At 33.3% G+C, this 12,412-nt stretch overlaps 1 protein-coding gene across 6 annotated transcripts in view; it reads right to left on the bottom strand.

The window, feature by feature from the left end:
* Positions 1-12,412, bottom strand: part of MAPK10 (mitogen-activated protein kinase 10) — a 371,854-nt gene that overhangs the window by 78,881 nt on the left and 280,561 nt on the right. For 4 of the 6 annotated variants that reach the window (XM_077142935.1, XM_077142933.1, XM_077142938.1 and 1 more), the window contains exons 6-9: positions 11,320-11,378; positions 10,362-10,500; positions 9,442-9,607; positions 6,837-6,908 (exon numbers count right to left, since the gene is read on the bottom strand). In XM_077142935.1, coding sequence (XP_076999050.1) covers positions 6,837-6,908; positions 9,442-9,607; positions 10,362-10,500; positions 11,320-11,378 — 436 coding nt within the window. The remainder of the gene's footprint in view (positions 1-6,836; positions 6,909-9,441; positions 9,608-10,361; positions 10,501-11,319; positions 11,379-12,412) is intronic. The other 2 variants (XM_077142936.1, XM_077142934.1) reach the window with 1 other exon arrangement.

Here is a 12,412-nt window from a genome sequence, read left to right as displayed (position 1 = left end):
TACTTCTAGCCAACAAATCAAATGATAGGATGTAGGCTTTGGCAGCTTAAACAGAAATAAATAAAGCACGGTATTGCTATTTCCACACTGTCTAATGGCTTGCATCACAATCCATTATTATCATTTTTGGATTATGTGAGCTTCTATCCAGCCACTGGCAATTTTTTGATATCTAGGAGATTGTGTGACCTGTGTCAATATGAATCTAGGTCCTTCCTGCTTTTCTCCTAAATACATATATAATTTATTTTCATTTAGGATAAGATTCTGACAATTGCTTTGATAAACTTTCTCCCAATGAATACCTCAAAGTAAAGTAGCAAGATTTGATATCACTTTCTAAAATCAGAACATGCATGTCTTAAAAATTTTATATTATGTTTTCAAAACTTGTAAATTTAGTTCTTTAACAAAAGCACATTACATTAAACTTCAGTGCAAAGACTGGAATAATAAAATACTACTGATATGCATAAATAAACTTAGAATGCACATACTTGGACACGTAAATCTCAGCAAAAAAAAAAGTCACTAATTCATGGAACATATAATTAAACCCATTAATGCCAGGAAATCAGTGGAGGGTTATCTCCTGGAGTCTAGCTAATCAACTTGTTTTCCTTTCTGGATAATTTTTATAGCATCATATCATTAATTTTTAGCCTTTATTTTAAAGGGATGTGCTATTTATATTCTTGATTTGCTTTTTTTACAAACCAAAAATGTATCAATTGAAACTAACAATTCAGGAGAAAACTTTTGGTTTTATATTAAATTATAAACAAAATTATAGACTAATGAACTCACAAAATATTTACCTCAAAAAGACTTAAGTAATTTTTTACTGGGCCAAAACATTTCAATCTCCATCCTTCAAAAATCCATGTAATTCTGCAGTGTATATAAGTAATTTAAAGAAATCATGATGTTAAAAAAGTCTTTTGAAAAAAACTTCTCATGTTCCAATCAATGAGTAGTAAATGCTGCCTCCAAATGTCTCACATAATCCTCAAAGTGAAAATGAGTTCCCCGCCGAGGTGTAAATGCTCTCACCTTCATTCTCTCCATCAACCTAAGGAAGCACTTTTGCAAGTGGCAAACTATTCATTTTACTTCCCTTTTACTGTTTTCTAATGTGCACATAATTTTAGTTTCTCGTTACCTGAGAGAATATTTTCTTATTCTAGATGGTTTTGTAGTATTTTTTTTTTATAGTTTAGCTAACGTGATTTGGAGGTTATTTGGGCTAGAGTTTCCCTAAACTAATTAACATAAAAATTGGAGTTCCTTATCCATGAGTCTCACGGTATTTCCGTTCATAAACTCAGTCATAAGAGCCAAACAGGCCTAAAGGAAATTTGAAAAAAATATGTTAGTAAAGGCTAAGGAAGTTGTATTGTTTGTATTTGTTTCCCCCCTCAATAGCATACTGTTTTTCTTAAAGATCACTCAGCAGCCTGTTTACAGAACAGTGGGAGGATAAGGACAAATAGTAAGCTATTAAACCTTCCTGTATAGATTTCCAGAAGACAGGAAACTTCTAGAACTCCAGCAGTCCCAGTGGAATGCTTTGCTCGGGGAGTCAAGACCCAGCTCCTTTACTTCTCTCCTTTTGTTCCCCCTCTACAGTCCTCTGCTTTGCATCTCCCGCACAGTCTTGCTTCTTGCTCTATGGCTGGCTGAACTTCTATTATTTTTATGCCCTATCCTGCCCTCTAGTGTACTCCAGCCTACTCCAGACCTCTTTATAACTGTGCCCTTCTTCCATCTTTTCAAATCACTTCAGAACCTCCAGCTCCCATTCTAGTGAGACGCACCTCACTGACATTTTCTCAAAATAATAATAGAAGATAATTAAGAAAGTTAATATTGAAAATATATCCTTATAAACAAATTCAAATTATTAATTGTGAAATTTTAAAAAGTCTTATTTTAAAAATATGCTCAGGCTTTTCTGCAATGTGGTTATAGATTTGAAAAATAGCTACTGAATTTTGCATCCCAACTTTATTTAAGGCTATAAATTATGTTATTTGAAATCAGCTTCTGTTACCTTAAATATTAGGGAATAGGCAAACTATAATAAAGCATCAATTGCAAAAGTTTATTAGGAAGTAAGCACTGTTATTTCAATAAGGTAAGGAGTCAGAAATATCCCTGTGCTAAACATATCTAATAACAATCTGCAACTTTCACTTTTTAACTTTGGTAATTTCTATTCTCAGGTTAAAACTTAGAAAAGATATGACATTCAGTTGATTTGAGGACTTTTTTATTTCTTCAATAAATAAACTTGGCAAATCATTTACCTGTTCCTTAATAACTTGGCACCTCGGTAAGGTTATATCTACATGTACCTTTTTGATGGCCTATGGAGGGAAAGGCTAGAGTTGGTGTTTTGGTAGTACAATTTAGCTGGAGATAACACACTTGAGGTCTAGAATTTTTGAATGAACACAACGTGCCTATCTTTAACTTTGCTCAACTGCAGAGAACTTTAGCCCAGACCTCTAGATAAGGAATATTACAGGGCTTGCTTGAAGAAGTTGTTTGCCATATGAAGTAAATGGGGAAAAATAGGGTAGAAAGAATGCATCTCGGAGAAGTAGCTTAAGCAAAATGCTCATGAAATGTATACTGGTGTAATAGGAGACTTCAGTAATCAAGAGAACGGCATGCCATAACTGGGCTTATGGAGGATATAGTAAGTGACTCAACAGTCCTTAAAAAAAACTCAGAGAAAATATGACAGTACTGCTTCTACTGTAAATTATTATTGAAAGAAAAAATCTGAGTGAAATGCAAATTCACTGATCTCTCTCCTATGTCCTTTGAACTAGGTAAAAAAAATTAACTTGGCATATTTATTGCTTTCTAACTTGAAACTCAGCACGGGTCTAAGAATGTTTATTAGTAGTACATGATATATTATGTCAACATAGATTCTCTGAAATATGCTTTAATCATGAAGTGGTAGTACAAATTGAGTGTGCAATATTGTAGGTAACAACCTCTTTAAACAATAAATACTCAATGTCCCTTTGGATAATAAAATAATTAACTATTTATTTAATAATTAATTAAGAAACTCATGACTAGAAAAGCAAATGTGTATTTTACTTATTCATTCACTTATTTTATTTTTCTAACACTTTAATAATCAAGACCCTACCATCTGCTTCTGGACCAAATCCATAGGGGAAGGTGCCCACACAGTGTTTCTCAAAATGCAGAGACAGTTTTATCCAGGAAAAGAGTTAGAATTTTGGTCATAAATGGAAATTTTACATTATTTCTTGATTTTTCAAGGTGTTTTACTATTTGGGGGCAGGGTTAACATTAGAAAGAGAATGCTAAAAAGTTCTGTGGAGAGTCTGGAGGGAAAAATGTTCATTATGATGATAAGGTTATTTTCGCATCATTTTTCAGCTTCAGGGAAATTCCAGATGAATTATTCTGAATAATTTTGAGTGAAAGTCAGTTCAGAAAGAAAAAAATACAATTCTGATTGTTTTCTAAGTCTCTAGAAGAATTTTGGAACTAGTCTAGAAACTAGTCAAGATTATTAAGCCCTGACATTACTTCGAGTAAATACTAGAATCATTTCAGTACGTTAATATATTGATAAAATCCTCCTGCCCCTAAATGACCTACATTGGCATCCAATCTTGTGTCTGACTGTCAGGGTTTAGTGTGTTTTGTATCTAGATTCTAGGTAGAAACTCTTCTCATAAAATAATAACAATTTCATTTAAAGATTAATGAAACCTTTCCACAGGAAATTCAGATGTATGGCTCTTTCTAAGATTCAGTTTATTTTTTAAATGTGGTCATGTCTTAGGACACTAAATTATAATTTTAATTATAGACAAAATGAACTAAGAACTTAAATTCAAGTAGGAAAATTTTCAAAGAAACAGCATTTCTTTTAACTCATGTCATCTGAAAAGTATCTATATTTAAGTGAAATTTAACTTATAAAATTTTTTTGCTGTCAATGCCTTTATGTAATTTCTCCATTTAGTTTTAAGTCCAGATGTAGACTCTCTATTATAGATGGCATTAGGCCATCAAAGACATATGTTATGTACTCATCTCATGATATAATAGAATACAGAATACAAACCCTTGTCACAATCTACATTTTGGGTATTTTGAGTTTATTCAAATCTTAGGATCATACTCTTCAAGGATATAAATTTTACATACTGATTCTTCCACCATTTAATTTCAGTTCCAAACATTTTTCTACAATAGAAACTAGCATGAAAAGTAAATAATTCCTCCAAAAGTACATTTTTTGGAAGAATTCAGAATTATAGATACAGTGTCACTATATTTAATTGCTTATTTTTCCGAAGGATTACTTTGGGTTAAAAAGTGTTCTGAATTTTCCTAATTTTATTGGCTTTTAAAGGTAATACTGTTAAATTAGGAGAAAAGAAACCCTAATAACTGCCTGAAGAACTAAATTAGAGCTCAGAGAGCAATCATACCACATGGAAAATAAGTAGCCGATACAACAATATTACATGGAAATGAGATATCCTGTGGCCTTTTTATCTTATACAAACAGGTGTACTACAGAGGTGGTGCCATGCAGCTTCACTTTGAGTAATGATTGAAAAATTGGGTCCAAAATGTTCCTTTTCTTATGATCTAAAATGTGTTATATCCCAAAGGCTGAAGGACAAAGGAGCTCCTATTTTTGAGTGAAATTAGTACATTTAAATATGAATATGAATTATATTATTGTCTAAATAAACTATAGTATGTATATAATTTGTTCCCAAACTATGAGTATTTATAGTACAATGAATTTTTCTAAGTAGTTATGTGAAATCTGATGGTGAAAAATGAATTCTCACACTTTTAGATAACAATGGAACTTCAGCAAGTGGCAATTTAAGATTTTAGGATTGGCTGTACATAAAAGGCTACCATTTGGTTTTCTCATGTTCTAAAACAGCACTATCCAATAGAAAATTGACAGCCACAAATGCAAACCGTATATTTGATTTTAAGTTTTCTAGTATCTACATTAGAAAGGATAAAAAGAAACAGGTGAAATCAATTTTAACAATATATATTTTTAACCCAATATACTAAAAATATGATCATGTCATCACATATAATGACACATATTAATAATATACACTTATTTCATGTCTTCAAAATCTAGGATGCATTTTTCAGCTATAACACATCTCAATGAAGCCTAGCCATAATTTCAAGTGCTGAGCCACCTGTGGCTAGTTGCTACTGTATTAGACAGTGCAGTCGTAGAAGAGGATGACTTTGTCCTTACATTACTAATGGAATTTAGAGAACAGTCCATTGATAGGAGCAGAATGAATAAGTGCCTACACAAATGCATGCTTATTGTGGTATCAACCGCTTACTAGTGAGATTTTTTTGTTACTCACATTTTCTTCTACTTTAAATGAAAATCAGAATCATTCTTAAATAATAAGAGAATTCCTTAACAGAATTTTTTTATTAATCAAGTAGAATAGTTAACAGAATAATGGACCACAAGTTTATTGCCAATTTCTAGAAAATTCAAATATAATTAATATAATGAACTCAATCTTGTATTATTATTGCTAAGTTTATCAATTATTATTGTACTTAGATGTGCACTAAGCAGACTTTGCTAACTTAGATTTGTTAGCAGGATATTTCTGTGTTTATAGAATTATATTCTCCTATTAATATGCAAACTTTATTACCTACATGTTGCAAACACAAACATATGCCTTTGCTTGAGAATAAACTTTTGGTCATTAAAAAACATACTAGCTTACTTAATAATTCCAGTCTTGGTCTCTAAGAAACTTCTGATGGAATCTAGTGCAGAATTCAAATACACTCTTTCCATGTGTTATGATCATTCTCTGAGCTCTAATTTAGCTTTGGCATTTATCAGACTTTCTTTTTCCCTAATTTAACAATATTACCTTTAAAAGCCAATACAATTAAGAAAAATCAGAACACTTTTTAATCTAAAGTAACCCTTCAGAAAAATAAGCAATCAAATATAGTAGCACCATATTGATAATTCTGTATTCTTCCAAAAATTGTTCTTTAGGAGGAACTTTTTTTCTCTTTTTATGCTAGTTTCTATTGCAGAACTCAAATCAACCTTTTTTTTTAATTCTAAATTTGGTTGGAAACACAAGCATCTATGTCACATCCCTAAGTCAAGTGAGGGAAGCCTATTTTAAGCTTACCTGACTTTAGATAATTTGAATAATAACCATGAATTTTAAATGTGTAAGTTCATATATTTTTTTTATGTTCATATTTTAAGAAGGATATGCTACATTGACTATTCGGGACCTGATAGAGTGTCAAGAGTAATTGAAGTCAGAAACTCCTAGACAGGCATTTAAGATGGCAGCAAGGAGAAAAATTATTATTCCTAAATATTGTAGAACCGCAAAATAGCTTCAGAAAGGTGGGAAATACTTAGAAACAGTGACTACCTTTTCTAATTTAAAAGATAAATATATTTTAAGCATTTGAGCTCTGGTAGCCTCTGTTATTTATCTTTTAAAAGAACAGCATTGCTATTTTAAGTAACAGGCAAGAAAACAATTTAAGATTTTTTTAAAAAGCCTATTGGAAGTTTAATTAAAACAAATCATCATGGCAAGTCGTTTTCAGTACTGGTCAAATTTTAACAATCATCTCTTTTTTTTTTTCTTTTTAATCACAATTACACCACTTACCCAACTTTTTGCCTCTATCTTTGCCATCCTGGTAAAATCATTACGTGTTTAAAGGGAAAGAGTACAAAACAAGTAAAGCTGCAGCAAAAGGTACAAGGATACAGTCCCTTCCTGGAAAGAGGATTTTGTGGCGAACCATTTCTCCCATAATGCATCCCACAGACCATATATCCACTAGAACAGGAGAGAGAGGTAAGTGAAGAAAGGGAATGAAAGTTAAGTTAACTAAGATAATTGACTTCTGAAGGAGGAGGAAAAAGAACAGTTTGATTAGAAGGTACAATTTTTGCCTCCCACCAAATGCTGGCCAAAAGGTAAATTAAAACCAACAGTATATTATTATGTAAACTGTGTCTAGTGTGAACTTAAAGTAATAATAGAAAACCCATGATGTTATGGGGGGCTTAGATAGCCTGTTTCAGGCTATAAGATTGGTGACTCGAAGAAGCAGCAGTTAGACCAAGAGTATCCCCATGGCAGGTTATGGCTAAATGCTACTACATTTACAAGTACTTAGTACTTGTTGATATCATGCACTGGATATAGAGAAAATAATCTTTTTCAACATGTAGGAGTGGCACTTTCCATTTTCTATTCATGAATATATGGCATGATGTAGGGCAGCAAAAGACCATCTCTGTGCATGTGTGTGTGTGTGTGTGTGTGTGCTGTGTGCCAAATGAGGCGTATGTCCAAATAAGATACATTCGATAAAGACCAAAACAATGTAGGCGATATGTGGAGCCATGGTTTGCAGGCAGGAGAGTTGGAATCCCAGATGTTCTGGACTTAGTTTTTTTCTTCAGAAGTTATCCTTGTAAACGGACATCAGTTTTAGTTTTTATTTGAAATGTTTCAAGAAAAAAAGATATATAATGAATTCGTATATATGTAAATGAGGCATCTGGAAGTAAAGTGGGAAAAAAAAAAACATTAAAGGTGTCTTTAAAAAAAGTTACAAAATATTTATTTCCCAATTGTCATACTTGTTGATTCAACATTTTCACCCTCTATTAGTAATGCCTGCCCCTTTTCAACTTCGTTTTTATTAAGGATGAAGGGAAGTTTGGGGTTAAAAGTGTTAGACTGAAGCGCTCCCCAGGAGGAAGGCGAGGTTAGGTGCAGGGGCAGGTGGGCATGCCTGAAGTGGGAGCAAGCGGGTTTTTCTGCATGATAACTTTCCTCCCGCCAGGGAGGCAGCACGAAGATGTTGGGCAGGACGCCACAGGTCTAGAGAAGTCAAAAAACTAAGGCATCACCTTGCATCCCTTTCTTGTGAGCATTAAAACAGGGAAGGAAAAGGGATGGGACTCCATGCCAATTCTTTGGCAAAGATCTGGGAAGTCAGAAGAATAGTCAAATTCAGTCTCCCAGTCCATTATACATCCTTGATTGTTGACTTTTCTTTATTCAGTTCCTCTTTGCTTTTTTTATTTGCTTGTTTGACCTGTGAAGAACTTATACAAAATCTTCTTTTCCAAATAAATGTTATGTTCATTGCGGTGGAAAGAAGGCTAAATTCTCCTCTCCTGAGTAGAAAGCGTACCAGAACTCTGACTCTGCCTATCTAAGTGAACTTGACCTTTTTAAGAGCTGATTCTTTCCCTTCCCTGTACAGATGCACAAAACTATTGGCTGTCTTCTAATCTAAAGGTCACAGAGAAATTTATTTAAACTTCAATGCCATAAAATTTTTATAGAAGTGACCTGAAACTTTACATAAAGATACAATGATAATTTTCATAGAACATATGACAATAAAACAGACTGCTAAGAACTAAATAGAATAGAACTTAAAATAAGCAGGTAAGGCACATTGACTACATTTATACAATTCTAATTTTAAACAATTTAACACTTACTTACATTGGTCATTTTTTTAATATACTGCATTGCTTGTAAGAGATTTAGTCAAGGTAATATATCACACTGCTTTCTAACAGATATTTTATAAGTCCTTCATTTAAGTCAATAAAGTCAAATCAGAATATATTTTGAAGGTTCTCTCTACCTTTTCATTCAACGTGTTCATGGATATTAGATTTTCTTTATGAAACCACATGTAAAATCTAATATTTTCCCAATTCTATAGTTTCTGGAATTTATAAAGATTTAATGGGCAATCGCTACTCTAAATATTACTTACAGAGCAGTTTAAAATATTAAAAGAAACCCTTATCTCTCCTGAATAACATGGATTATTCCAAATTGTCTATTAATTTAGAGTTTGTGAAGGTTCTCACCTAAAGTTTTATGGGATCTTTTTTTTTATTATTGTCTTTCCTTAGAACTAGAACCATCAATCTCAGATATGAAATAAAAGCCAAATGATTAAAAAAAAAATAAAGTTCCCATTTCCACACTCACTCTGAGCTGTGCTGCAAACAGAAACAGCAGTATATCTCAATTATCCACAGCATGTTTGCTAATCAGTATCGACCTGACTGTTCAATTAGACTTCATTTACAATTCTTTTTATCTGTAACATTTTGAGCTCTTCTAGCAAAGCTAACTTCTCAGAAACATCCTTCACATTTTTAATGAGTGCTTCTTCCTACTAATATTACAACAACAACTTCTGAATATGAAAGCTGACTGCCCCATTTCTTAAAATCTCATAAATAAACATGAACGAGAACATGACTCATGGCTGTCTAAAACAGGCACACATCTCCTTTGTGTTTGCTGATCTCAGAAGCATCCCTACCGTTCTCCTTGTAGCCCATTCCCAGGATGACCTCTGGGGCTCTGTAATAACGGGTCACCACGTAAGGAGTCATCATGAAGCTTGTGCCTGCTGTCCTGGCCAGTCCAAAGTCGAGAATTTTCAATGTGCAATCAGATTTGACCACAATGTTACTTGGTTTTAAGTCCTGACAATAAGGACAAATGAAGAGATTAAAAGCCAGCATCAAATAAAACACGTGATTTCCATCTCCTGAAGCAACCCAGCAAGATGATCCACCATGCAAAAACATTGTTAGAGCTCCCCTTGTGTGCAAAGCACTATATGAAGCATATGATTATTGCCCCAAAGTTTGCAATTAGCTTTTTGGATTTTTTAATTAAAATCCTCAGAAACTTTTTTAACCCCCCAAAGTAAACTATACTACCATTTTTATAATTTAAGCTCATCTTGGGAAGAAGTGTTAGAAAAACACATATTTATTGCCATCTTTCAGGCTTCTCCTTAGAGAAAGAAAACATAAGGCTTTCAGGTTACATTTCACTTCTAGGTCTGACAGAAGAGCAGATCAGAGCAACTGTCTTTATGCTGCCAGGAATGCAATGCAGTAATGATCTGTCTTATTTCAACTGCATATATGACCTCTGCCAATCAAGGGGCTAGAAAGTATGAGACTTCTAAGAAGCTGACTCTCACTGAGCTGAAAAGAACATTAAACAAAATCAACTCCAGTATAACAAGAATTTCCTTTCACACAGAAGTGAACTATGTGCTAATTCCATTCTTGAAGAAATGAGAAAGTGCATCACATTTAGCCAAGTCTGCCTGCATACAATGCATTATAATTAAACAAGCCACCCTACATGAAAAAACTCATTAACAGTTACTCTTTCTTTTCTCCAAAAGCAGCATAATCATAACTCCGGAGCAGATGTTCTTACCCTGTGAATAATTCCAGCCGAGTGAAGGTGCTTGATGCCACACAACATTTGGTAGAGCAGGTAAGACATTCGCTCGTGGTCTAATTCCATCTGAATCACCTGACACAAGTTGGCATCCATCAGTTCCATTACTAAATAACTAGAGGATAAATCCACACACAATGTGAGTTCCAGATCAAGGAGCTGTGAAGAACTCCAATCAAGTCAAGATCCTCTCCTAAATAAGTTAGTCTTCTTAAATTCACAGCTTTACCTTTAACTAAATAAAGAATTTTTGAAAAAGTTCCAGGTGTCGCATGTGTAGTAATGGTCAATAGTAACACTATGACTGGGTTGCTAAGTGACAGCAACATTTATTAATGTGTGGCTATTGCCCATTTATTTTCCAGGTTCATATTGCTCTCACTTTTCCCTGTATTCCTTCAACACTTTCCTTAGTAGTATGATTACAAAGAAGAGAAAAAGTTACAACAGCTCTTCCATTGATTGCAATAATATCTGCATTAAAAAGGGCAATGTGCTGAGCAATCATTTTCTCCGCTCTGCTTCTTGTCACTATACTTCTAAGTAGATTCCTTTTGCACAAAATCAAAGGCATCATAAAATATAGAAATAAAGAAGAAAAGTGAATTTTTATCATGTACCTTTTATTACTATTTCTCAAAATTATTGACTCATTCTAGAAAGTTAATGCAATCTAATGATAATAATAATAATGTCTTTTGTGATTGAAACAAGAACATGGAACGACAACGTAGAGAGCTATAATGCCGGTATAAAGCAAAAACTCTCCTTCCAGGAAGGAAGACCACAAACAGAACCTAGAATTGCTTTTATTTGATCCTAGTTCTCCTCTCTCTTGATTTCTGCAAGAGGCTTCACCTATTTGCTTTTTGACAATTTCCCGTGAGCTATCGAGTGCTCTGCTTTCTCACCCTTTGCGAGCTTTATTACTTACACATCTTGAAATTCCTCCAGCGTTTTCTGGGGGGTGAAGACATTTAATAAACTAATAATCTGAAAGACAGAGAGTAGAAGGATAAAAAGAAGGAGAGAGAAAAAATGACTTAGAAAAAATATTTTACACAAGTATTCATTTCAACTAAAAGTCACATACTAATGATGTGGAAATAGGAAAGAAACTTGGGGAAAATTTTCTAGAACTGCCTCCCAGAGCTTAGAAATGTATTACAGACAGGACATATCTGTCTTCAGGTTGATGCAGTTTAAAAGTTCAAGTTCTTAGGCAGAAGGGAATTGTCAGAGAAGCTATAATTCTTATACTGCTTTAGAGTGTAATTTTTGTTGGTAAACTATACAGCTGCAAGAGAACAAAACATACACCTATGTGAGAGAAATGAGGCAACAGTGAAAAACCCAAGAAAAACTTGGGAAAGCTGTGATTTTCCTTCAAATGAATAAGGTGAAAACTCTAATTCAAGATTTTTGTGTGTTGTTACTTTACTTTCTTTGACTTTTACGTGGTACACAAATGTTATTTAAACTAGTGCTCCAACGCGGGGGAAAATTTATCTTGGGTGAGATCAGTGATGAATTTAGTGGAAACTGCATAAAGTAATTGTCAAAAGTCAGTTTCTTAAACTTTTTGTTTCCTACTTTAATGCTGTTATATATTAGGTCATCAAGAAATTTACTTCATAGAATAACTAAAAAAAAAAATCCCTTGTCACACTTCCAAGTAGATTGCTTATATAACTCAAACTGTTCTTTCTGCTACATTTTCTGTACTAACATGCCAGAGGGAAATTAAAATAAAATTATAGATAACCATATTCTCTTCACAGGATAGATGTAAACATTTTATGAAAACTGAGTAAGTACAAGTTCAAGATTTAAACAGCTTCAATGCATGAATCAATGAATTTCAGGAAACTTCAGGAGTGTCACAGAAACATTCACAGTAACGAAAACAAAACAATGATTTTAACCACTTGAGAAACAGATTCAATTCTAGGGAACGTTTTATGTGTCAAGTAGTTTTCATTTGTTGAGAAATTGTTCAGAAACGAGTCACAATAATATCTAAATGC

The sequence above is a fragment of the Tamandua tetradactyla genome, chromosome 24 (assembly GCF_023851605.1).
Source record: "Tamandua tetradactyla isolate mTamTet1 chromosome 24, mTamTet1.pri, whole genome shotgun sequence".
Taxonomy (NCBI): Eukaryota; Metazoa; Chordata; class Mammalia; order Pilosa; family Myrmecophagidae; genus Tamandua; species Tamandua tetradactyla.
This window is presented reverse-complemented; position numbering and strand designations above follow the sequence as displayed.